The 26,989-nt window shown below is 44.2% G+C and overlaps 1 protein-coding gene across 1 annotated transcript in view; it reads right to left on the minus strand.

Moving 5' to 3' along the window:
* LOC108097950 overlaps positions 1 to 26,989 on the minus strand; it is a 64,586-nt gene that overhangs the window by 2,891 nt on the left and 34,706 nt on the right. Inside the window, 9 exon segments of the mRNA XM_017200545.2 lie at positions 334 to 530; positions 588 to 1,348; positions 1,351 to 1,910; positions 3,109 to 3,388; positions 11,355 to 11,506; positions 11,509 to 11,590; positions 13,627 to 14,742; positions 15,862 to 15,953; positions 16,035 to 16,285. Coding sequence (XP_017056034.2) covers positions 334 to 530; positions 588 to 1,348; positions 1,351 to 1,910; positions 3,109 to 3,388; positions 11,355 to 11,506; positions 11,509 to 11,590; positions 13,627 to 14,742; positions 15,862 to 15,953; positions 16,035 to 16,285 — 3,491 coding nt within the window.

Consider the following 26,989-nt stretch of genomic DNA (forward strand, 5'->3'; position numbering starts at 1 on the left):
AGCCGCTCCTCCAGCAAGTAGAAGACTGAGCGGCGGAAGAGAGAACCACACATTAACGAGGAGCAGACATTAAAGGGGGAACCTCTTTGAAGGCATTATTAAGCAATGCTAGGTAATTAACAACCTGCTGCATGGCTTATCAAAGCTAATTTCCCTGCTTAAGGGTTTACATACCAAAGCAAATAGCATTGTAAACTATCGAGTGTAAAGAACATCCATATAGGATAAGTACTACATTTGTACTTCCGAGAGAATAGAACTGATCCAAGCGATAGTTTCTCTATCTTTTGGGGAGCAGTGTGATCCCACCACAGCATCTTGATCCCAACTTACGTGGCACTGCGGCGGAGAATCGCTCGGAGTCGGCCATCAGGCGCTGGCGCAGCTCGTGCCTGCCGATGTTCGGGGGACCGATGAGCACGATGGGCCGTTTGTGGGTGGCGCGGGGATAGTACAGGGCCACCTCCTCGTAGGTGAGGATCTCCTCCGGGTCCGTTTCATCCGGCGTGGTGGTGGCGTACAGGGGATACCTATTACATAAGTAAATTAGTGAGTTTGGATGGTATGGTATATAAGAGGATGCTTACCCCGCCTCGGAGCTGGCCTTCTTCTTCTTCTTGCGCCCCTTGCGGGCACAGAGCAGCGTGGCCCCCTTGCTGCCCGATCCGTCCTTGCCGCGCGATCGCGCCAGGCCCGCCTCCTCGGCGATGGCCAGCTTCATGGTCTCGCGCTGGTGCTGGAACGACTGACTAGGAATGAGGCCGGCCAGCGTCTGGTCCTCCTCGCCCTCGCGGTACGCCTGCCACCAGTTGGGATCCTCGCGGCTGATCACGTGCAGCACGTCGCCCTTCTGGAAGCTGATGCCCAGCTCCCGGCACGGTATATACAGATCGTCCTCCGGATCGTAGTCGAAGTGCGCCCGCACATGCAGCACGGCCGTGTCGCGGTGTGCCCCTCCTCCTCCGCCTCCCAATCCGGATAATCCACTCCCCGTGGTGGAGCCCATCACTCCGCCCGACGGCGGACTGCCCGCCGGCACAATGAGGAAGGTGAGCGTGCCCTGCATGGCGCCCAGCAGAGCGCACACCTCGTTCACCGTCTTGCCGCGCAGCTCCTGCCCGTTGACCTCCAGGATCTCGTCCCCCTCGTGCAGCAGACCCGACTTCTCCGCCGCCCCGCCGCGCACAATCCGGCCGATGACCACCGCCTCGCCCTCGTTGCGCACGGTGGCGCCCAGCGGCTCCGTCGACTTCTCGATCTGGATGATCCGGATGTTGTCGTTCTGGTCGTTCAGCGTCCCGAAGCACGCGCTCATCGGCAGCGTCACCGGCATGGACATCGCCATCGGCATCGGCATCCCCCGACCCCTGGCAGTGGTGGCGGTGGCGGGGACTCGCCGCGCGGCAGTGGCATCGCACCGCGTTGCGCCAGCGGTGGCGGCGGCGGCACCACCGGCGGCGGCACCACCATCCCGAGGTTCCGCTGCTTGATGCCCGCAATGGGACTGCTGTGGTCGGATCCACCGCCCACCGCTGGCGAGGAGGGCGTGGCCGTGGGCGTGGGCGAGGGCGTGCCGTCGGTGTGGTTGGCGATGCGATCGTGGGCGAGGAGGAGGCCCTCCATCTCGTGGCTGGTGAGCAGGTTGCCCAGCTCGATGGCCGCCGCCGTGTTCGACTGCGTCAGCAGCTCCACGATGTCCTTCTGCAGACCCAGGGCGCTGTGGTGCAGCGGGCCCGAGTGGCGGGACCGTCGACGCTGCAGCACCGCCGTCCGGGCGGCCAGGACATGCGCCACACTCCCGCTCGCCAGGACACTGTGCGCCGCCGAAACGCGACCCGCCAGCGTGCTCAGGCCGCTCTTGCTCAGCTGACTCTGCAGGCGGGTCAGCGCCGCTATCAGATCGCCGTAGCCTGGAAGGGATCGGGGGATTAGTTTTCGTTTGATTTATATAGAAATAATTGAAGCCTAGTTAATGATGCAGTTATTTACCTAATAAAAAAAAAAAAAATAATAAAAAAAAAAATTGCAGAGGCTCTATGCTCCCGGGTGGAATTAAAGAATGTAATTCTTTTTGCACAATATATAATATCTTCAATTAAATTAAATCAATAACCAATAAATCAATGTAAAGATATTATAATCTGATATTAATCAGATCGCCGTAGCCTGGAAGGGATCGGGGGATTAGTTGGATATAGTTACACCACAGATAAAGAACAATCATCCTAACACAAGGAAAACTTTAGCTAACCAAAGATGGTTTAAGCACCACAAAATTATGAAAGGTTTTCGTTTGATTTATATAGAAACATTTGAACAAGAAGCCTAATTAATGATGCAGTTATTTACCTAATAAAAATATAAAAATACTTTTGATTGCACAATATATAATATCTTGAATTAAATTAAATCAATAACCAATAAACCAATGTAAAGATATTATAACGTGATATTAATCAGTGCAGATAAAGAACAATCATCCTAACACATCGAAAACTTTGCATAACAGATAATGGTTTCAGCACCACAAAATTATAAAATGTTTTCTCTTGATCTACATATGTACAAATAACTCATCTAAAAACAATTTTTTTTTTAAGGTTCCACAAAATAAACTACTTTTAATTGAATTAAACCAGTAACCAATGAACCATTGATTTACTTAAGGTTGTACAAAGTAAGGTATCTTCAAATAAATTAAATCACCAACCAATAAACCAATGCAAAGATATTATCACCAACCATTAGCAGTTCATAAAGAAGAAATCGTTTTAAGGAACTCTCATATAATTGCACCCTCAAAATGTTGAATGAGTCTTTAGAATAAGCAATATTAATAAATAAATAAATAATTAATAATAAATAATAATAATTAAGCAATATAAAAATAAGCAATATTTGATTTGACAATAGCATTATTAGGCAACCGTAAATGAATTTCTGGCTAACTCTTAAATCCCGCTCCACCTGAAATCACTTGAAAACCCCGTCTTAACCATTTGAAAATCAGGTATTGCCAGTGGCATAGGCACTCCCATGCATCCATGCATCCATACATCCATGCATCCATACATCCATGCATCCATACATCCATGCATCCGTACTCACCATCGATCTGCTCGGCGGTCTGCGGCTGCTGGTCGTCGTCGGGGAGGTACGCCTCGTTCTCGACGCCGGCCACCTGGACCTGGGTGGCCTGGGTGGCGTGTGTGGCATGCTGCTGGTGCTGGTGCTGGTGGTGCTGCTGCTGGGCAACCGCCTTGCCGGGCGTGGAGGCGGTGGTGTCCTGGAGCGCCTTCAGCTTCCGGGAGCCGCGCAGGCTGTTCCGCAGGAACTCGTTCTGCTGCGCAATGCGCTCCTCCTCCTCGCGTCGTCGTCGCAGTTGCTCCTGTTGAATGGATGGGAATTGAGAGTGGTCAGGAAATCAGGCTGTCAGCCGGGACATTCAATTCAAAATGGGTGGAGTGGAATGGGAGTGGAAGGATGCGGGATGAAAGGGGAAGGGGGAAATGTGCAATTGGGGAACTGGGCAACTGGGCGATGACTCTTAAGTGGCGCACTTAATCCGCATTCGCCGCAATCGCTAATTAAATTAGTGGCGCCCGGGCAGCAGAGGCCACCGATTCTCGCAAAGAACACAAACAACGATAGGGATTCGATTTCAGGCATACCCTGTACTTTATGCAACTTGCTGTTTAAGTTATTAAATATTAATACCTTTTTAAATAAATCAATTTAGTTAAGTACCCTAATTTAAAGCAAGCATCTCTATTGATTTTATAACCTTGTTGATCTTGGCCCAAAAAATGTTGATCAGCTAATTTATATGCATGGATCTACAACTAATTAAAAAGGTGTAAAACAAACAAGTTCCATAAATTTTGATTGTTTTTTTTTTTGTTTTGAATTAAATTTGCATAATATTTGCCCCCAATTAGTAAAACTAATTTGTTGGTGAAATACATTCAGAGTTTCCTGCATATCAGATAGATTGAATGGCTATTTATTAGAGGTAAGCTCACAAAATTGATTGGAGTTCATTTCTGTTGTGAAGATGACAACCCTAGCCATTTGTATATTGTGAAGGTGACAACCCTAACCGTTTGAAGGGTATTCATGCGACTGCAATGGCCCACAACGGTGTTGTTCAGGTGGGTGTGCAGGTTAAACTGATTGGTGGGTGGTGGGTGGTTGGAGGTGGTTCCTCCCCACCTCCCACCTCCCACTGAAATTCCAGGCAAATCCCGTCGAGGGCCTCGGCGATGAGTTAATGAGCGTAAAGGGTTGACAAAGGGAACAACTGGGGATAAAGGCGGACCGGAGGTGCCACTAACTGTTGCAATTGTTGCGGAAGCCCCTTAAGTGTTCGCCATTCATCGGAATGGGGCGCGAAAAGTGGAAAACAATGGGACCGACCCACCGACCGCCCAAAGTGGGCGGTTGGCATTCGAGCGCCCAGTGCCTGTCAAACCAGCCAGGGCCAATACCAAACGATAATGTTATTCAGGCAAATGGCCCAAAACGTGATAAATTCTCGATTCCGTGGCCAACAAAGAGAACGAAATCAAATCGATGACAACAATGAAGAGCAAAAGTTCCCACTATGAAAAAATAATAAAAAAAAAAAAAACCAAAACCACCACATGACAGCAAGGGGGAAAAAAATAAGAAAAAAAAGAAGGAAAAACTTAATTGAATAACAACAGAAAAGGCGCTCGACATTCTTCCGAAAGGCGGAAGAAACGAGGCGAAGAACAGAAGAAGTGGAAAACAACAATAGGAGGCCACTAAAAAATGAATTCTGCTGAACTTGCATAATCCATTCCATACGAGCAGCGGAGGGAATCAGCAGAAATTTCACGGGTTCTTCAAGGGGAGGTGTTCCGAACAAGAAGAAGAATCAGAAGAAGAAGAAGCAGAGGTTGCTTCGGTTCGCTTTGGTTCAGTTCGGTTTGGATTGGAATGGAATGGAATGGCTGAGAAATACCACTCAGCACCCAAGAAAACGCCATGTGAACCAAAACTGAATTTAACATTGAAACCTGAATGAAAAACGATGACAGCGGTTGGCAAAAAAGAAAACGACAAAACACAAAAAAAAAAAAGAAGATAAAACGGCGCATAAAAACCAAACCAAAACAAAAATCGCTCAAAGTCGCAGCATCGCAAAAACTCTGAATAACAATAAGATAGTACGGTTTGAGAGCCACTAGTTGTAATGCCTCCCAAACTGCAAATCAATAAAAAAGTTTTTGTTTTTTTGTTGCTCGTTTTAAGGAATTTAATTAAATCATTAGAGGGAATCCCTTCAAAAACAAAAAGTATTGCAGGAATTTACGGCTAAAACCCTGTTTAAACTGCAATTCGAGAGCCGAAGCGAGATTTAATTAATAATTCTGGGAAAAGAGCTCGCTGCGCAAACAAAATGTAATCCATACCTGCAATGCACTCTCCAGCAAAAAACAGTTCAGGTGCAGCAGGGGACTTGGGTTTCAGTGGTGGCCATTAAAAGCCTCACAGCCAACTCCCACGCAATGTGCAAAAACATAAAAAAAAAGCAAGAAATACACAAGCAGACAAAATAAGGTGAGCCTATAAATAGAGAGACGTAGATCAAATGAAGCCTACAAAAGACCATCAATCATCTTGCACACCGCCAACACCTTGGGCAATTGCAAAGTATTGTAAAAAATATTTATGAGAGGGCCTACACTTCAAAGACAATAACAATTGTCGACGGCAACGGCATGACATCACCAACCACTGCCAACAAAAATGCCGGCATAAATAAATAACAAATATTGAAAAATGCGCGTAGCGGGGAAATTAAAAATATATTACTGCCCATACCCAAATTTTCGACTGGGTATGCTCGACTTTTCGTTCACTTTGCTCTCATTCGGGGAGTTAGGGTACTTTGATTTCGTTGGCTCGGCGAATTCAGAAAACCCATTGCCACTATCGCTTCGGTAAATTGTTTTTAGCCTTTTCGTTTTGTTTCTAATTTTTATGGCTCAGCAGCCAGTTAGCCAAGTTGTCAACTGGTTGTTGTTGTTGTTGTTGCTGGCCTTTCTGGTTGCTGTGTTGTGTTGTCGTTAGCATATATGCAGATAAAGCCAGTTGTCGCGGCCAATCGTGTGTGTATATACACGGTGATATCCGATTCGATGCGAGTAAATGGACGGGGTTAAGGTAAAGATTTCCCTACTTTCTTGGCACTCATAAATTTTGATCAGTCTAATTGATTTCAAGCCACATGCTTTGCATATATGGTTGGTCGTACTTTTACTGAACCTCTGGGCACACTACAAGTTGTTGTTTGCTCCCAATGAGTTCCCAATAAACTCAGGTTTACCTTTAAAGTTTCTTATTAGGTAATAAGCCACATTTTTTGTACTTTTACCATAAGTTTAGCATAACCCTTGAGGAACTTGCCTGCTGTTGTCGCAACCGCGTCGAGGATCGCTGAATTTGAATGCCGCGACGCAGGGCGGAGGCGCTGCGCTGGGGCGTGGCAGTTGATGAGGCAGGTGAGCCGACGTATTGTTCCGGGAAATCGGGCGACACCGATACCCCAACTCCATTCCCGTTCATATCACAATAGTCGCTGTTGTTGTTGTTGTTGTTATTGTTGTTGTTATTATAGTTGTTGTTATTATAGTTCTCCTTTTCGTTCTGCTGGTGTTGTTGTTGCAACTGCAACTGCTGCACCGACAGCACGGCAAACTTGGTGGGCGATGTTGCCGCTGCCACAGCAGCAACATCAGCTGCAGCAGCAACAACTGCTGCCTGTCCGGCAGCAACATTGCCGTTGTTCTCCAGCGTTATGTGCAAAGTGGACACGACCATTTTCGAGTTGCACTTTCATCGATCTCGGACTCCCTCTCTCCCTCTTTCTCTGTCTCTCTCTCTCTATCTCTTTCTATCCTAACAAACCGAAACGGAAATGGAAACCGAAACTGTCAACCAAACTGTGGAGCAGCAGCAGCAACTATGCTAATGCTAATGGCCACGCCCACAGTTGGGCAGTGCATAAATTTGAATGGGGAATTGTGTGTTCCAAATGAAATGCAACTTAATGCGCATTTCAACTCAAATTGCTGATGTTGCTGCTGCTGTTGTTGCTGCTGCTGCTGCTGCTGCAGTGGATAAAAAGCCATAAAAAGCGAAAGTTGAGCTGGCCGAAATAGTTCTGGCCCAGACACGCATCGCCAGCACAGCAGCAACAGCAACAACAGCAGCAGCAACAGCAACAGCAGCAACACGAACAGCAGCAACAGCTTTCCTTTTAGCTCGTGCAATTTACAACTATTTACTTTTACACATTTGTTTATTTGTTTATTTATGGGCTTTTTTGTTATTGCTATTTTGTTCACTATTGTTGCTGCTGCTGCTGTTGCTGCTGCCGCTCAGCATTCAACGTGTCTGAACTGGGGAATGAGACGAATTGCTGCCGTTGACGCTGCATTTACGCTTGGCACATCAATAACAATAAGAAGCACACACTCGCACACACACACCCAAGCTCATGGCAAGGAAAAATAAATAAAAAACAACGACAACGGCAACGAAAAAAAAAAAAAACAAAACAGTTCACCTCAACTGTTTATCATTTATATTAAAATTTTTCAGCTGCCTTTTGTAGGTATTTTTTTTCGTATTTTTTGTAATGTTGTTGCTTTCGAGTCTGCAGGCAAATTAACGTCGTGAGTCAGAGCAAAGTCCAAGCACCAGGCGATCACTTCGAGGGAGTATGATAAAATGTATATTATATGGTGTATTTATTTGCAATATGTATTTATTTATCCACTGCCTTTTCTGGGTTTATAACCACTGTTTCTCGATGTGTTTTCTTAAATTATTTTGCCATTTTATTCACATTATTTCGGACACATTTGCGTTGTGAGTCAGAGCAATGACCAATAGTCAGGCGATCACTTCAATGGAGCATGCTTAAAATATGTAAGCATGTAATAACACTTTACATGCAAAGTTGGTTACACTTCCTTTGAAGTACTGGACACTCTTTTTTTATTTTTTATTTTTATTTTTTTTATTGTAGAATATGTTATTTAACAATAAAGAATCAGTTTCTTCTTCAATCCTGTAACTTTAGTTTGTATTTAGCATGTTTTGCATTATTTCCCGCGCTGGTAACACTGCTTCCGAAATCCTGGGCACACTTTGTGGTCCTTTGCCTTGTTGGCCTTCCTGTTTGAAGCACAAATAGGCGCTCGTAACCCGGCGTTGGTTTGTGTTATTCAGCCTGCTTTTTTTCAATAAGGCCTGCCACCTTTTTCGGGCTATTTCATTTATTTCACATATTTTCAGTTGTTTATTTCTGGCTTTTTTTGCGGTTACGCGAGCAACTTTCCGTTATGGCTGCAACTGCCACGCCTGTTTTGCCGACTTTTTCCCGTTGCTGCCCATAAAATGTTGTCGAATGTTGTTGCCGTTTTGGGGCACTTGGAAATGGTTGTTCGTGTGGCGGTTGGTACGTGCTTTCTGGTCCCAGAATTTCTGCCAGTTATGGGCGGTTTTTGTAAGCCGCGCCTTATTTGCATGGCTCCGAATGCACAAAAACGAGCATACCGAAAAAAAAAAAAAAAAAAAAAACGAACGAAACCAAGCCAGTTGTTGTAAAACCGCTGCACTTCAAAACAAAAGAAATAATTTCCACCGGAGGGAAATGCATTCCATTTAAGGTGGAATTTTTTTGTAGAACACCTACATATATGCATATGGTCTTATCTAATCGGTTATCGGTTCTTTGTCACGCACTTGGCCCGAACAGAAAAGTAACAACAAAAAATGAAAAGACGGGGTAGAAAAAAGTCAACAAAAATTGCGGCCGATCGCAGAACGCGTAGAAAAACAACTAAAAACGCCAACTCAAAATCATAACAAACCAGCGCTGCCAGACGACGTTGACGTCGACTGAGGCAGAGGCGTAGGCAGAGCGCCACTGGAATATGTAGAAGGGGCCGTCAGAAGAAATGAGAGAGAGTGGAGAACAGGTGAGCGGAGAACGGAGAGCGGAGAACTCGAGACCAGGTGGAAGTACATACGCACACACATACATACCCGTATGTGTGCGTTAAGCCGGTGCAAAAATGGAATGTCTAACTAATTTGCGAACATCCAAAGACGGGCTCGAAAGGGGGTTTTCCAAAAGGGGGAAAGGGGGATTCGGGGGCGATAACAACCGCCAGTGGCAACCGACAACAACAGTAGTAGCAGCAACCCCTTCGGACGGCAAACAAACCGAATACCGAGCAGCAGTTCAAACAAGCAGGTTAAATTTAAACACTGCTGGGCGCTCTATTTGTACAAGATTTACGATAGCGATAACGAAACGCGATAGCCATGTCAAACACGATAAATCCAATAAGAATGGCTATTAATTATGGCCATGATAAGAGCCATGAGGGGGTGCAGCACTAATGAGATCCAATTACATAGCTGCGATAAAGCTTAAGCGGAATAATAACTATGATTCGGCGGTGCAATTTCGATCGTTATCAAGCTTTTTTTTATCGAATTAATCGACAAATACCTATCAAACTTGTTTAAGGAACTTGGGAATAGAATTGTAACAAGCCTTTCGGCTAACTACAAACTATTTCAAACGCTATATGCGGTGGCAAAGCTGTAATTAATGTAATAGGCTTACACTCTCAAATGTAAATCGCTTTTGAAATCTTTCCTAAGCCGTTGATTTTCACTTTTCTCGGTACGCACAAATGCATGAAGGTGGATTTTATGTGCGTTCCCATTATCCATTATCCATTGCCCCCCCTCTTCCACCTCTTCCACCACTTCCCCCCTTTTCCCCTTGAGCTTGTCTTACCCATTTGTGGCTTCGTTCTCTTAATGAGCTTACATCCATAATCGCCACCCTCTTACGCTTTTCACTCAGAAAAGTGTGCTTTTTCCAGACCAGTGGCTGCCAAACTGTTGGTGGCACTAGTCGCATTTAGTTTTCAATTAATTGCATTTGGCAAATGTGTTTTAGCCACCACTCTGTCTATGTCTCGTTTCCCCATTCCCCCTTTCCCCCTCTTCGCTTCTTCCTTTTGTCTCTTTCACTCTATTTATTTATTTGTCGGTGGGCGTGGCGAAGGGCGGAACGTAACAATTCGATTAAAAGTTGCATAATTAATCATTGCATTAAACAACTTTTTGCCACCCTTCTTTCCTCGTGCTTGTTTCCTGTGAAACACAACGCCTATGGCAAATGTTCCTACATCCCCCTTACCCATTTTGGGTGAATCATGAACCCCGCCCCTGGAAATCCCCACCCACATGGCCTGCAGCCTTCCGAACGAATGCGAAATGTTTTACTTTTAAACAGCATTATAATTCCAGCGCACCCCCTTTACCTTTTCCCCTTCCCCACCGCACACACATATTACCCCCCTTTTAGCCGGCTTTTGAGTGAACCCCGCCCCCTTCTCGCCCCGCTTTTGTGTCCCACCTCTTTGCACTTTCGAGTGCACAGACAGAAAAAGTTGTTGGGCAACTTTTTTAACGCCCCCACACACACACACACACAAATACCGTACTTTAAACTGTGCCACGCCTCTCTTGCCACCGCCCCTGGGCAAAGGTTTATTTGCTTTCGGCGCGGTAAACGTTTTTAATAGCCTTACTAGTTAAATGCAATGCTCAGGTGGTCGGGAAAATCAAAAATTGGGAGAAATTCTCTCGGCTTTTTAGTGCCGTATTTAGTTATGTTTCCGCTAGGTGCGATGATTACAGTTTGGCAGCCACTGGCGGGGGTCAATGGACAATGGGCCTCCGCCAAAGAGGTAATCATTGATTGTTGGGGGGCAGCACAAAAGAACGTGGCCCAAACCGGAAGCGTTGCCCGGGCATTCATCAAAAAGCATTTATTATGAGTTTCGGAGGGGCAGAAGACAGAGGAAGTGGCAGAGTGAACGTTCTGCATGCTAACGAGCTGCATTCGAGCTCAAACGAGTGTTCTAAACAAACGCACTATTATTGTAAATCACCAATTGCCTCATCACAGAGCTGGCAATTCATCGGTTAAAAAGCCAAAGCAAAATATATTCCACTTAAATTTAACAAATTATACTTTTATACTTTTTTAAAATTTGAAAAGATTGAAAAGTGTTTTTCCACCATCAAAATAAAATGACTTTTGGCCATTTTCTGCAGGTTTTACCGAAAAAACAAACTTTATCAATTTTTAAATAATTTCTTTTACTTAAATGTAACTTTTAACAGTAATTCGTTAAAGCACCGTTCCCCATTGCACAGTTTGACACGCCGGCTTTTTCATAGCCTAACCGTTAGGAGGGGGCCGAAAAGACAGTTTGGTAGGCACTCACCTGATACTTCTTGATGCTGTCCAGTTGCTCCAAAGTGGGCTCCACGATCTGGGCGATCTGCTGCTGCTGCAGGGGGTGTGGCATGCCGCCGCCGCCGCTGCTACTGCCGCTGCTCGCATTGCCCGGCGCCCGCCGGTCCGGAAGTTGGGGGCGGGGGAGCAGTTGACCAGCCGCCCGTCCTTCTCCACCCGCAAATGATCTCGGGGCGGCGGAACGGGCTTCGCATTCCCATTAAGCTAAGCGGAGAGTATCAAAAAACAGGGTGAACACCATTAGTTATGTGCCATACTGCATGTCCTTAAGTGTACACTTCTCTCTGTGTGTGTATTTTATGTGTAAGTTAGTGTGTGTGAGTGCTTATGAGAGTGTATGGCTGATGGCTGTTGGTCATTAAAGTTGAATGAGTTTATTTGTTGCCAGTGTTCTGTTTTGTGCATTTTGCCTGCTGGATGAACGAAACGAAAACGAAAACGAAAAAGGTCCTTACACTAAGTGAGGAGTGTACACGAAAACCTTCACCTTCTGGCAGAGATGTGGAGCCCTCCTTTAAAAGGGGCTCGTATTCGTTGTTTAAAATGCAGAAAGTTATTGCGTGACTTGAAGTAATATTATCTATAATATATTATATTATAATATAACTACCTTGGGCAACCTAATATACTTTAATAAATAAATATTGCTTCCTAGATTGTAGTTTATTGTATGGGTTTAAGTGATTTGATGGGTGTTCTAGATGTTCTATAAAATTCCTGAGAAGGGTATTTAATCCCCATAAGCACCTACGCCACTGTATGGTATGTCTGCCTCCTTAAGAACCACTTTTTAAAGAAGCCCCTCATTACTTTGCCTCATTTTCGGTGTCGCTTACTGGCGCGAACTGAATGCCATCCGCATTTAAATGCATTTACTCTTTGATTCCTTTATGCGGAGGAGCATTGTCAGTTTGGAAAGCGAAAAAGAATGCGGAGGAGGGAAAGAAAGGCGCCCATTTCGCCTTTGTTTCGCGGCCATTCGAAAATTAATCGAGAGCAATTTCATATAAATGGCATTTATTTTTCCATCGCCTGAAAGGAGCCCACAAATAAGGGAAATGAGGAAAAGCGAGTGGGAAAGCAGCGAGCGAGCTGCAAATGATGAAATAAGCGGAACAGCGGGCTGCACCACCACCCACTGAGTGGTTGGTTCAGTGGGTGGGTGGTTCAGTGGGTGGGTGGATGGGTGGATAGGTGGGTGCCGCAATGTTGTTAGGATTATGCCCGCGCTAACGAGGCCAACGCAGCGTTTCTGATGCCGTGAATTAGGCCAACCAACCAGCTGAACAAGGTGACAAACCGAGTGCTTGGTTGGGGCTCTCCCCCCTTCCCCTTCCCCTTCACCACCCGCTAACAAATGGGGGTTACGGGTCAAAGGGGGAGGGGTGGCGGAGTGGAGAGGTGGCTACTGGCCAAGGAAAGGGAATCGATGCGTACGCGGCGGCTGTACAAAATGGGTTAAGTGGGCGCCACATTAATTAGCCGAGTTGAGCGATAAACGGCGCGCCGGTTCGCTTAAATTATCGATTCATATTTTATAATACCTCCCCCTCCCATTCCCCACATAGAGTATACATATGTACTATATCTACTATATCTACTATATGTACTATATGCACTATATGTGCCATGCGATACTCCACAATTTCCGGTTGGTTCTTGGGGCATTTAATGCAATATTCATGGTACCCACTCAACTGTCATGTTATTTCTATTTTAAAACGCTATTACCGGGCATTTTAAATGTTGTTTCTATCAAGGTTTCGCGGTCATGTTGTTGCCTTTGCGGATTATTCAACCTGCCTGTTTTGCCATTCAAATAACGACAACCGACAACCACTTTCGCTAATTTTTCTAAACTAAAAAGTACAATTGTTTGTAGTAACTATTTGCAAAAGAACTGAAACTAATGATTTCAAATTCAAATTCTGCACAAGTTTAAATTGCTTCTCGGGTCAAACTTTAAATCGCAAACTGTGAAACTCTATGTGCTTTAAGATTAGTGTCCTTAAATTCCTCCCAGTTGCCAAAACACTTCACTGAAACACACTAGGAGACTTAAAGATACAAATGCAAGATACAGATACAAGATACAGATACGGAGAATCAGAGAAGAGCGAAACGAAACGAAACGGATAGCGGAGAAGGTTCTCCAGTTGAGAGAAAGAGAGAGATTCTCCAGTGAAAAGTCGAGACAAGTAGACAAGAAGACGGAGGTGTAGGAATGCAATGTGGTATACCTCATCGGCCGCCCGCCTCGCATCGCCGTCAGCAGCAGCAGCAGCTGCAGCAGCAGCAGCAACAGAAACCGCAGCAGCAACACTTGCGGTTGCACATGCCGTCGATTGAGTTGTTGCTGCTGCTGTTGCAACAGCTGTTGTTGCTGCTGCTACTGCTGCTGCTGCTGTTGCTGCTGTTGCTGTTGCAGGCGACACGCCCAGCGAGGAGAGCGTTGTGTGGGCGGTGGAGGCGCTGCCGTTCGACAGCAGCGATCCGCGCGAGGAAAGGTGAGCGGGTGGCGGATATCTCGGCGGAGTCTTCACCATCTCGATGAAGCTGTCCGGCACGTCGACGGGCAACTCGCGATGCTTGGCCATCGGCGGCAGCAACACCGAAACGGGAGCAACCAACTGATGTTGCTGCTGCTGCTGCTGATGATGATGTTGCTGCTGCTGCTGATGTTGCTGTTGCTGCTGTTGGCTCACCTCGTAACCGGGCGGCGCCAGGCTCAAATCATCGGGCACCGTTGAGCTGCTGGTCGATGTTGCACTTGCAATGTTGCTGCTGCTGTGCCCGCTGCTGCTGCTGCTCGTGTGCATCGAGCTGTTGCTGCTGTTCAGCGAGTTGCTGTTGCTGCTGCTCGTCACTCCAGTCACTTGGTTTACTTTACTTGTCTCTGTCAAAATATTGTTGTTGTTGTTGTTGTGGGTTGTATTGCTGTTGCTGCTGCTGTTGCCGTTGCTCGTCGCCTGGTGTTGCTGCTGCTGCTGGTGCTGATGCTGCTGGTGTTGCAGGTGACGATAGGCTATGCTGCCGAAGGAGTCCAAGGTGTGCTTGCTCATCACCTCATCGAAGGCGCTCGATGAGGGCGAGGCGGAGTCCTTGCGTTGATATAAACCGTCGACAACGCACAGGAATTCATCGGTGATGCTGCTGTTGTTGCTGCTATTGCTGTTGCTGTTGTTGCTGCTGCTGCCGACGGTGTTGCTGTTGCCATTGGGATCGCTGCTTAGCGTCGCCTGCAACTTGTGGCTGGGCGTTTGCTGTTGGGCGATTTGTGTTGCTGCTGTTGCTGTTGCTGCTGCTGCTGTTGCTATTGCTGCTGTGGTTGCAACCTGCAATTGTTGTTGCTTCTGCTGCTCGAGTTGTTCAAGTTGTTCGTGTTGTTGCGATTCCAGGCAGTTTTCATAGTTTTCGAGTTGTTCCAATTTGTTTTGTTGTTTTTGATTGTACAGATTTTGTGTTGCCACATCGAGTGCAATTGTTGTTGTTGTTGTTGATGTTTTTTGTGGGTGATATTGTTGTTGTTGTTGTAGTTGTACATGATGTGATGGTTGTTGTTGTTGTAGTTGTTCATGTTGATGTGAAGAATGATATGCAACAATTAACATTTTGTTAGCATGATCATTGTTAGTCATAGCTGTGATTGTGGTGGTGGTGGTTGTTGTGGTTGTGGTTGTAATGGTGTGGTTGGTGGTGCATTTCTTGTGTTTCTGTGTGCGTGTGGGTTAAGTGGTGTTGGTAGTGGTGGTGCATGTGGTGTGATGGAAAGAGAATGGATGTATGTGTGAATGATTTTGATTGTGGATTGGAGCGACTGGTTGTCTTTTTTTGGTTAGTTGTTTTGTTAATTTACGGTGGTTGTTGTTAGCGGTTGTTGGTTCAAAATACATTTTCGGTGGTATTGGTGGCTGGTTTTTCAAAAAGCCTTATTCAATTTTAGGTAGTGGAAATCGGTTTAAGTTAGTTGGGTGGTTGTTGCTTTCAATTTGGTTGTTACTCTTGTTTTAAGCTTAGTTCTACCCAAAGTGGTTGTTGTTCGGAATTCAAAGGTTTCGTTTGTTTTTTTTGGATAAATGGAACACCTTTTTTGGCTATAGTTATTTGCTTTAAATTTAAAGGGGTCATTGCTTTTGGTAAGACTAATTGTTTGCGGTTGTTATTGGGCTTTCGGGACACTCAAAGCTCGATTGTTAATGGCCTAATTGTTTGCGGTTGTTGTTCGGGGAGCCTATGGGTTCTCTACAATCTAAGTGAATTAGTTTAATTGGAAGTTGTGGACTTTTGTTAGTGATTGTTGTGAAACTACTGCCGGGATGGATGCAAAGTTATATTGTTGGCTTATGGTTTCTGTTCGCTGGGAGTTTGTGTGGCTGTTGTGGTTGGTTGGTGTTGGTGTACAGGTGGGTGGCTCTTGTACGGATTACGGATTACAGATTACGGATTACGGACTACGGATTACTGTTGAAACTCACCTGCGGTGGACGGGGTGGCGGATATCTGGGCGGCGTCTTGTTGCGTGCGATGAACGTGTCCGGACAATCGACGGCCATCTCACGGTGTGGACCTGAATCGAATCGAAATGCAACGAATCGAAGCGGAAAAGTCAGTTAAATGGTGGGAAAATGCGTTGGATCCGGACACTTACCGTTATCTTGGTTCATGGACAGCATGGTCAGCATTTCCTGGTCAATCTCCCTGATTTCGCCGGAGTGCGTGCGATAGTGTTGCTGCTGCTGCTGCTGTTGCTGCTGCTGTTGCAGTTGCTGCTGCAGTTGCAACTGCTGCTGGTGCTGGTGGTTCAGGTGGTGCTGGCCGCTTATGTAGTCATCCGGCAGACATGGCTTCAAGTCGTCGCCGTCCAGCACAACAATGCTCGATCCGGAGCGCCGGCGATTCCTGATTGACAACGAAAAAGAACAATAGGGGGTTTCTGTGAGTTGAGGTTTGAGTGCATATTATTCGTTGATAGTAAAAAAGGAAATTCCTCGTTAATTGTTAGAAAAGAAGCAGCAATGCTTGTGCATAAAGTATCCTAAATTCCTCAAGTGCAATATTTAAGCAGCTGCTCCTTTTTGGACTGCAAATTGCCAGCTTCTGTCGATGGCCTTTAATTTTTGGCCAGGTGGAGGACGCAGTTTGGCAGCCACTGGACGGATAATCGGATGGGCGGACAGACAGGCTCCTTTATTATTTCAAAAGTTATGTACACACACAAAGGGGAACCTCGGGTGGCATTGGGTGGCAACTCGAACTCGAAACCCGAAAACTTTGATATAACTTTGCACTTTTGCGTGGGGCTCTTTCATTATGCAAGGCGGCAGGCAGGGGAATGACTGGTTTGAAGGCAATTTGCGCCTTAATTTGTTCGCCTTTCGGATTATGGGCTTAGGCGACTGCCACTGGAGGTGATGGCTGCCTACCTAGTTGGTTGGTTGGTTGGTTTGTTGGCTGCCTTTTTGCCGGTGGGCCAGGCCAAGTCGGCTGGCTAATTGCAAAAAGCTCAAAGTGGATTTTATGCCGGACCAGCCCAGAAGTATGCAAGTGCTCCCTTGGCCGCCGCCTCCCATTTCCCATTTCCCCAATTCCCAATTCCCGCCCCCAATCGCTTTATCGCCCATCTACAGGCGCTGATGCGACAAAAGCAATTTCAGCCGCAGCCTGGCAACGACATCGGAGTGCAGTTGCATCCTCATCCTCATCCTCATCCTCATCCTCATCCTCATCCTCATCCCCATCTCCACTATTCATATCCATCCAAGCCGATCCTTGGTCCTTTGGCTCCTGGCAAACGGAAGCTGCAGTACGTGACCCATCCACAGTGCGAAGTACAGAGTAAAAATGTCACTAAGGGGATTTTCGGATTGAAAAGTACACATAACTGACTATCTATAGTTGGAGCTAAAAGATAGTTTATAAACACAAGACCAGAACTGTAAGGTAAATGAGCCTTACAATCATTTGAAAAGTAAGAAAACTATATTAACAACCTCAAAATTATAATACTTTTAAAAGGAAATGTTTCGTTCTGCCTCTCTTTTGTTGGGATAAAAAACTTACTTTGATAGAATGGCGCAACATCAGGGTATAATTAATACTTCTTCTCTTTTTCTTTTCGATCTCAACTTCCTGCTCGTTTCGCACTCATTTTTCTAGCGGAATTCAGTTCTGATCCCAAGAGATGCGCTGCCATACAATCATACAATGCCAATGGCCGTGTTGCAAGGCATTAAAAACCGATTTCTGGGGAATGCAGCGACGACAAGATGGCCAAGATGGCTCCCCCTTACGCCCAAGAAAAGGGGGGATAAGATGGAGATGGAGATGGAGATGGAGAAGGCGATGGAGAATGGGGATTGAGAATAGGGAATGGAGAATAGGGAGTGGGGAATGGGGAGTGGGGGAATGTGAATTCAACACGAGACAACGGGCGAGACAATTCAATTTGCGTAACAGCAGACGACCAGCAAATGGGTGAAGAGATGGAGCCAGATGGAGCATCACAAAAGGGGGCTAAAAGGGGGAGGGGAAACAAAGGGGGGATTGGGGGGCCGGAGGTGGATTGGAGTCAAGTTAACGGGCAGTGCAAATGAGTCGAACGGACGAGCTGAAAAGACTGATGGACTGATGGAGGGGAAAGCGGTGGGAAAGCGGAGGAAAGGCGCGGAAAAAAGCGCACCATAAACGAATTAAAATGCCTTTGGCTCTGACATCAAGAACAGAACAGACCAAGGCCAAACGCAGAGGCAAAAGAGCGGGCGATATTAGCAACAACCATTGCTGTTGCAACTGCAACACCAGCAGCAACACCAGTAGTTGTAGTAGTAGTAGTGAGTGGAGTGGAGTGGAGTGGCAGCAACAGAAAACGGAGGGAACTGCAACAGCTGGTCGGTCGGTCGGTCAGTTGGCCCACTCTGCGTCCCATGGTTTCATGGCCCCACATCAATCTGTCGACCTCTTTTCAGATTTTCCCCCCTAAGTTTCCCTGTCTCCCGCAGATGTTCGATTAGCAAGGCAAAAGAGAAAAACAGGGCGGCGGACTTTTCCACCTTCTGCAGCTATTTCGTGTTTTAATCAGACGTTTCTTTCAAAGCTTTTTCTGGAAAGCAAACCTGCATTGAGTCGAGCAAAAAAGGTAAGTAATTATATAAGTCAAAATCACGGAGTGGGAGATTATTATAGGAAAAAATTGATTGACTTTATAGAAGAAACGATTTGGTTGGAAGTTTATTTAATCATCTTTCATTCCGTTCTAATCTAGTTACCTTTAAAGTAGGAATCAATTCAATTACAAGGAATATATGAATGTAGATATCATAACAGCGATTCCGAGTGGCATATCAATCGGCTTGCTGTCAGCCGCATCCTTGTTTTGCCAGCAATTAGCACTCGACTCGCATAGCCGACAGCTATCTGTCGTGCATCTGATTGTCAACCTGACGTGCTCCATCTAATGACCGCATCGGTGTTCCCAATCCCAATCCCACTCCCAATCCCCATCCAGTCCCAATTCCCAATGCCATTCTGCCATTCTGCATAGGTATCTGTGTAACCATGAATCGGTATCTCTTTCTGTATCCGTATCTGTGCATCTGTATCTGTGTATCTGTGTCATAACAAGCAGAACAATGTGAGATGGCCGCAAATATCGCCCATTCCCCTCTGGTGGGATCATCAATAACCCAAGGGGGCAACGAAATGGGGGATACGAGCAAAGGGGGAGGGGGTTTTGGATGGTTCTGGGTGCTGGGTTGGTGGGTGGTGGGTGGTGGTTGCTGGCGATGAATGGAACTGACGGGCTGTCAAAGTGGGCAATGCAAGTCCGCAACGATTCATGCATCGATGACAAAACGCAATGGCATTTTGCGGCCCAGCCATGTTTTTATTTGTCAATCACAAAAATATTCCAAACATTCAACGAACGACACACATAATCCGCAGTCCTACGTCGTATTATTTATTTTCTATGTCTAAAATGCCCAATAAATATGTACACAAATATTTATGGAAATTAAATGTTTTTCAGAGGGCAGCTTAATTCTGTTTTCTTTTTTTTTTTTTGTGGCATGCTCTTCTAATCTACAATGTTTGTTATTATTCTTATTCATCGTTTGTTTTTCCTCATTTTGCATTGATTAATCATTCATTGTTTAATTTTGCAGCATTTAAACTACAATTTATAGTTTTGCTCGTAGAAATAAATTGATTTTGGCATAAATGTATACGAATATCTACATCAATAGTGCCCCTAAACAAACATTTAATTTGCATATCATTAACTTTAAAATGCTTGTTGAAAATGTATTTGAATGAATAGGAAAATTCTTTAAAATGTATTTAAATGAACAGGGAAATTTAAAAGTTTGTATTTATTTTGAAACAAATAAAGGAAAAGAATCTTTGTTGTTAAGCAATAAATAAAACCACTCATCTTAATTGCCAACTTCCTTTGCCTAAAGATTTAAATACCCTTTTTTTCTGCCAGTGCATTTCGCTGCAGGTTAAGGATGGCAATTAGCCAGGATGGAAGGCGGTCGGAAAAGGGGGCGGGGCGGGGCGGGGCGGCGTGGCAGCGATGAAAGGAGACAGATAAACGCAAACAACACATGGGGAAACCATTAAATGTATTTTGCATTTCCAGCTGTCCATCTGTGTGTCTCTCTGTCTCTGTGTGCGTAATCTGCCATCTGTGTGTGTGTGTGTTGTCATTTCAGTGGTGTGAGGGTAGCTGGTAGCAACTGACCAGAAGAGCGACACACATTGCTGCTGTTGCTGTTGCTCTTGTTGCCGCTGCTGCACGACAGCAACATGCGACATGTTAATTGTTTACGGCCAGCAAGCGAGCACGAGACAAAGTTGCACAGGGGTCAAATCCACAATTGTGGACACTCAAATAGCACTCAAAATTTATTATATCATATATGTATATATGATATATGACAGAGAGTGCTCAGGAATATTCCTTGATAGAAAGCATACGTAGTAATTTATGATTTCAATAAGTGAATTTTACATTTGTGTATTGTATATATAGATATATACAAGTATATAATGTGATTGATTAATATATGATTGTATATATAGTATATCGTACTTAATCTACTTTAGGTTTTGAACCACTTCGGACCTATTTGATGCTACCTTTTTAGACCGCAAATGCAATGGCAACAGGAGGCGGGGGAACACCCCCTTCAATCTCGATAAAGCCAACGATTTCGGGAGGGTTCATGCTCGAGGGAGTGCAACAAGTGGCTAAAAACAGGTGCAGTTCGAGAACGAAATTATATAGGGGATCGAGAATCGGAATCGGAATGGGAATCGGTAAACGGGAATGGGGAATCCAGAGCGGTCAACTGCAGAAGGGGCGGAACCGGAAGAGGCTTATTTGCAGCGGAAGTGGAAGTGGAAGTGGCAGCCATGATGAGTCACTCGGTTGCCTCGAACACACCGCAATCTGATTTTCTATTCCAGCAGGTAGAGCCATTAGAACCACTAGAACTCCACCTCCTCGATTCGAACAAGAGTTTGTGGGTGTGACTCTGGTCAGTTGCAGAGAGCCCAATATATTAATTCGCATCTGGGGACTCAGAACTCCAAACTGGAAACTCAGGCCGAGGGATCGTAATGGATTGCGGTTGGAGGAGCGCTGCAGGAAAAGTGTTGGGTAAGCAGAAGCAGAAGCGAGAAGCGAGAAGCGAGAGGAAAACCAAGAGCAAAGGGGCTTAAAGGCGGGAAACTGTTCATCTGAAGCCGAATCCGAATCCGAATCCGGCATTCCATTTGCATTATTCATTGCCAAGGCAGCCACATGGGGACTGCAAGTGGTGGAAATGCAAGTGGAAATGGAAGTGGCAATAGCAATTGGAGCTGGTTTAATTGCCGAGCAAACCGAAAGCCAAAGTAATGCCATAACCAATAGTTGTACTGAGAAAAAAAACGTCTGTTCATTTGGTTGAATCAAAACAATATCGGAAATATTTCATCACTACTTATTTTCAAAATAAAAAGTATACCATGTACATTCCATGGTTGCTAGCGTTACAATTTGATACCATAATTTAAAGATTACATTTTTGACTTGTTTCTCGCTGTGCGAAGTGAGCTCTTGGGAAATTTGCAATCGAAATCGCAATCGCAATCGCATCATTGATGCCGCTCAATTGCACACTCGATTCGCCACTCCAATTTTCCCCCTTCACCGCGGAAGCCTTCGAAAAAGTTTTCCTGGAAGTGTGCTCAAGTGAAATTCATAAGCAAATAGTGTGGTCAGGTTTGGAGAATTTCCTAAGAATTAATTAAAACCTAAACACAAAGGTAGTCAAAGGTGAAAAGCTCATTCGCCCCCAAAAAAGGGTGAATGCAATCTATATGTAAGAATATATATATATGTATATATGGTACATCGGGTATGCTATACCCTACAGCCTTTTTTTTTTGAGCACCCAACCAACCACCCGGCAGAAATTTCATTTTCAATTTTCCGGGGCGAGAGGCGTGGCTAATGTGGGCGTTCAATTAAAGTTCAGTCGAACTCGTTTCGCCATTTGGCAAATTGAAATGAAACTTAATTGATTGTGGGCTGCACTTGTGCATTGAAATCCCTGCCATCGTCCTTATTTCCTCAGGGGCTTCCCCCTCTCCCCCTTCCACTCTCCCCGTTGGAGAAGCCCGAGAAATTCCGAAAGGGAAAAGAGGTGAGAGTCCTGATTGCGTGCATTTAGAACGAGGTGGGAAAAGGGGGAGGGGAATGGGAAAGGGAAAGTCCTGATTGCACCCAGGTGAAATTCGTGGGTGGGCTTAAAATTCAGCCTGGATTTGAGAGCCTGACGTCAATCGAAATTGTTTTGTTCCCCGCAAATCCATAGGCACTTTAGATTGATTCGAGTGATTTCCGAAATTTCATTTGTCTCGCAGAATTCAATCAAAATGGGTTCCTTAATCTTGAGTCGTATGCCTATAATTGGTGTATTGTCCTTCAAAATAACTTAATCCTTGCATTGTTTTCTTCCTCAGCTATTGTTTACAATCTTATAAGATCAGCAAATCAGACTAAACAACAAATTAGCAAAGGATTTGCAGGAAATTAAAAGAAGTATTTTGATTTGAATTTGAAGGCATTGTTCTCTGTTTTGGAATATCTGTGCCGAATTAACATTTCCTTTCACAAGTCAATTTATTTCCTTTGCCTTGTCTCATTATCCATTGTCCATTGCCATTGCCATTGCCATTTTCATTTCCATTTTCAATTCCATCCAACTCATCTCATCTCTCGCCCGCCTTCAGTTGCAATTTACCTGGTAAATTATTGCTCAAATTATTGTTCTACCATTTTGCGCATTTTCGTTGTGGTTTCTGGTCAACATTCTGTTCTGGCCCATTCCAATCTGGAAACCACCTTGGCATGCCAAGACTTTCACGTACTTTTCCACTAGAGTTTCCCAGGAAAGATGAGGGGGAAAATCGAGGCGAAAACGGAGGGGAATGAAGGGGGGGTTTTGCGGACTGCCTCAATATCGGAATCCCTTCACCGTTTCTGGCCGCAGACGAGGTGAGAAACTATTTGCCGCGCAGATTCGTCCAGAAAATTGCTTTTCGCTCGCACAAACGAAAGCGATTACATAATTATGGCATTATAATATCGGAACTATCGGAATGCGAGCTTTAAGCGAGGTGAATTATGTATGACTGCACTTCAGTTGCGGCGGCGTAGATCACGAAATATTTGGTTGCGCCCCTCGTGTTTTGCATACTAAATGTATCTATGAGATACAGCTACAGCCCAACGAACGAATCGTGCATACCGACAAATGTATCCAGATAATACTTGAGCCTCCGTTTTGCACACAAAAATAATATTGAGCAATAATTTATCTAATGCTTTTCGTATGCATTTTAAAAGTGTTCAAGAAAATACTCAACTATTTAAAATTTTCAACTTTTGTTTACAAGAACAAATAAAATTGAACTGATCAAAAGCGATGTCAAAAATTTTCCGTGTATTCCCATTTTAAATTTTCACCTTATAACAATGGAAAGTTATTTTGATTGTCAAGAACAACAAAAACGACGGATGTCTGGTAATATACGTATACCTGAATGTGTGGGAGGAAAAGGGTTTTTTTTCGGGGGAGGGAAGGTTTGAGAGGTTTTCCCCTTCTCAACAATGGGGAAAACAATGAAAACACTCACCATTGCTTTAGGATGCGCATATCTATAGTAATCCGTTCGATCTCTGCCTCTCTCTTTTTTTGTATTTCCCTCTCTCTCTTCCACTTTCTTTTAAAACTTTTTCTGGTTTTCTTAACTTTGCCTTTTTGTTGGTTTATCCTTTTGATTTACACATTTCCACTGCCTTCACACGCACGGAACACAAAAAAAAAAATTGGGTTTAATTAAAACTTGGAAAAAAACATGAAAAGGTGGTGCGCCTGCGCCATGGCAACAACAAAAGTTAAGCACGAAAAACAGAATCTGTTTGCAGTAGATTTTGGTTGTTACCCTTTTATACTCAGATTTTAATTAGTTCGGAAATTATAACGAAATAACCAAAGATGTGACAAATAAGTAAAATGTATTTATGATATATACCAGGACCATTTATGTTAAATCATTTCTTTTAAGGGTTACACTGAAGTGTTTTAACCGATATCTACTGTATCCCTCTCACTACTGGACTTTGTCTGCTTCTTTCATTTCTTTTAACACTTTCGAAAGGTGGCTGCAACTAGCAACTAGCAACAACAACAACAATTTATAACTGACCAAGTTGCATGTTGCATGTCCAAAACTCACACACGCACACAAATAGTTTATTTAACCACTTTTCTTTCACTTTGTATAGACAGGAAAAAAAATATTAAAAAAAATTACTAAACGATCTGGCAACATCGGCTAACCGTTTGTTTTGCTGCTGCTGCTTCTTCTTCTTCTCGCTTTTAATTGCAACTTAATGAGTTAGAACCGCAGTACTCTGGTTGTTGTTGCAAATCGATCGTGCAGCTAAGCTAACTGCAAATTGCAGTTGCATGTTCTCGTTTAAAAACACTGTTGCCTCGCACTCAGAATTTGTTGTTAGTTATTTATTTTTGTTGTTGTTGCTTTTGCTGCAGTTTATTGGTGGCACACACGCGTTTTTACCTCGCGATACGAACAAAGTCAGGCATAGAATGAAAAAACCTGAAAGCCGAGCTGAAAATAAAGCAGAAAATAGCTGGCAGCGCTGCTTGAAAAAACAGAGAGAGAGCCAGAGAGCGTGACTCTGCGTGTGTGTGTGTGTGCATGTGTGGGGGGGAGAGAGGTGAGAGAGTCTACCTGTCGTCCGTTTTTTTAATTTTCAAGCAGCGCAAGTGCAGCGCGCTCAATCGCCCCAGGATATGTTTGTGAGTGTAAGAGCTAATACCCTGCACACATATGCATGTGGGTGTGTGCTCAACCGTGTGCTAGTGTGTGTTTGCATAACTGAGAGGGGAGCAAACAATAGCAAAATATTCAAGTGTGCAAACAGGCGAAGGAGGCGCACAGGAATAGAAATAGCAAATCCGAAGAGCCGCGAATCAGGCCAACTGCGAATACGGGAATACCCTACATCACGGAAAATACAGGATCACCACGAAGTTTATCTTACATATCATGAACCTTGTCTTATGGTTTATATATCTTACACCTTGAATAATATCAATATCAATATAATAATATTTCTAAAATATTTACCACAGCTTCTGATTTAAAGATATGGCTTCCTTTAGAAAATAAATCTTTTACAAAATTATTTCATATACGAAAAGATCTCTGGAATGTGGATGGATCCGAAATCCGAAACCTCTGGAATTCCGCATGCCGGCGTTCATGGAATAAAGGGATTGTCGGGAAAAGATCATTTAGTCGGCACTCCCTCGCAAAATTCGTTCAGCACTTTTGCTTCCCCTTTTCGATTCTTGTAAGTAAGCCCAGCCAAAGAAGAGGAGAATTAGCTATGGAACAGGTACAAAAGGTACGAAAATATCCCGTACTTGTACTCGTACTTCGCTGCACACACATCCGTTTAAATTGTTAAGCATATTGTGCCACATAAAAGAACAAAAGGTGTGTGCAGGTGTGTGTGTCTGCGTGTGTGGGTACGTGACTCAACGGAGAAGTATTTGTATGTATGCCGGATTCTCTTGTTTTCTCTGGAGAATCGAGAGCCTTGCCCCAAGATTGGGATGTAAATCGAAATCGAAGCTGGAGCCTCAGGTGAGAACATATTACCATCGAGCATGAATCAGGGATCTCCAAAAGAGAAAGACGCAAAGAGAGAAAAGAGGAAGAGAGGGAAAATCCATTTTGGGGAAGATAACAGGTAGGAAACTATCTACTATTTACCGTCTACCTTCAGAGCTCAAAATACAAATAATAATACCACCAAGTTATTATGCAACTCACTGCCTTACTCTAAAGTTGGTCTGATTTTGTGGTTATTATAACCCTATTAATATCTGAATAATTTGTATTTTGTATTATCCTGATGTTTAAAGATTGATTTGAACTAATTTTGAAGCAACCTCATTCAGCCGGGTCGATTGCTGACCACATTGATTACCACAGACACAGTCCGCTTAATTTCCTTTTGCCGTTAAGCGTAATTATTTAATTTCCGTTCGAGAGGCACTTGCCACTTGCTACTGGGTCAGCAATTAAAAGTGACTGGGCCAATTAAGACTACACGGGAAAAAAGGAAAGATTATCGATTGCAGATTGTCATCTTGAATGATCTCAGATAATAAGATCAGTTGTATGAAATGTGTCCTCTATTTGGCAAGTTAATTATGACGGTATTTTTAGAGCATCCTTTTAGGCGCAGTATTAGTGGTTATTTAACCTAAAGAGATTACTGAAGTTTGTGTAGTATAATATTTTTTCGATTTAGTTTTTGTACAACTTAGTTGTGGCATATGTACATATACACTATATATTTTTAAGAATCCCACATTATTGTTTATTGGGTGAATTTTCAAAAAAAAATATATGCCCCAACTTTTGAATATAACCGTAGACTCCCCTTTTGGCTTAATTTTCGTTTGTTTTCGTTGCTCTTTCGCTGCCTGGCGATCCCACGAAAAGGCACAGGCTAATGACGAACGAAGTGAAGGAGGAAGAGGATGAGCAGCGAATGGGGTGGAGAGAGAGAGAAGGGCCAACAGGTAACAGGTAAGATAGAGAAGAGACAATCTCACACACAAACACTCGGCGAACAAAAGCAAAACAAAAACAAGAGGCAAACAAAACGTTGATTGCTTGGCTTACCTGTCGAAAAGAGAGGGAGAGAGAGAGAAAAGTAAGGAGGGGTAAAGCAAAAGAGAAGCTCCAAAGATACTGATACAAAGATACAGCAACAAGCATCCTCCAAGATACAAAGATACAATCAACACACTTAAGCCGAGTGTGTGTGCGTGTGTGCATCCACATTTCTATATACGTTTGTATCGTCTAATGTATGTATGTGTGTATGTATCCCCATCACAGATGCCCAGAGTTATTATAACGGATTTATCTCAAGTTACAAGCGTGTGCGCTTGTATGCCACACATGGCAACACAAATATGATTTTATATTTCCCAGTATATA

Source organism: Drosophila ficusphila, unplaced genomic scaffold (genome assembly GCF_018152265.1).
Source record: "Drosophila ficusphila isolate 14025-0441.05 unplaced genomic scaffold, ASM1815226v1 contig_197, whole genome shotgun sequence".
Taxonomy (NCBI): Eukaryota; Metazoa; Arthropoda; class Insecta; order Diptera; family Drosophilidae; genus Drosophila; species Drosophila ficusphila.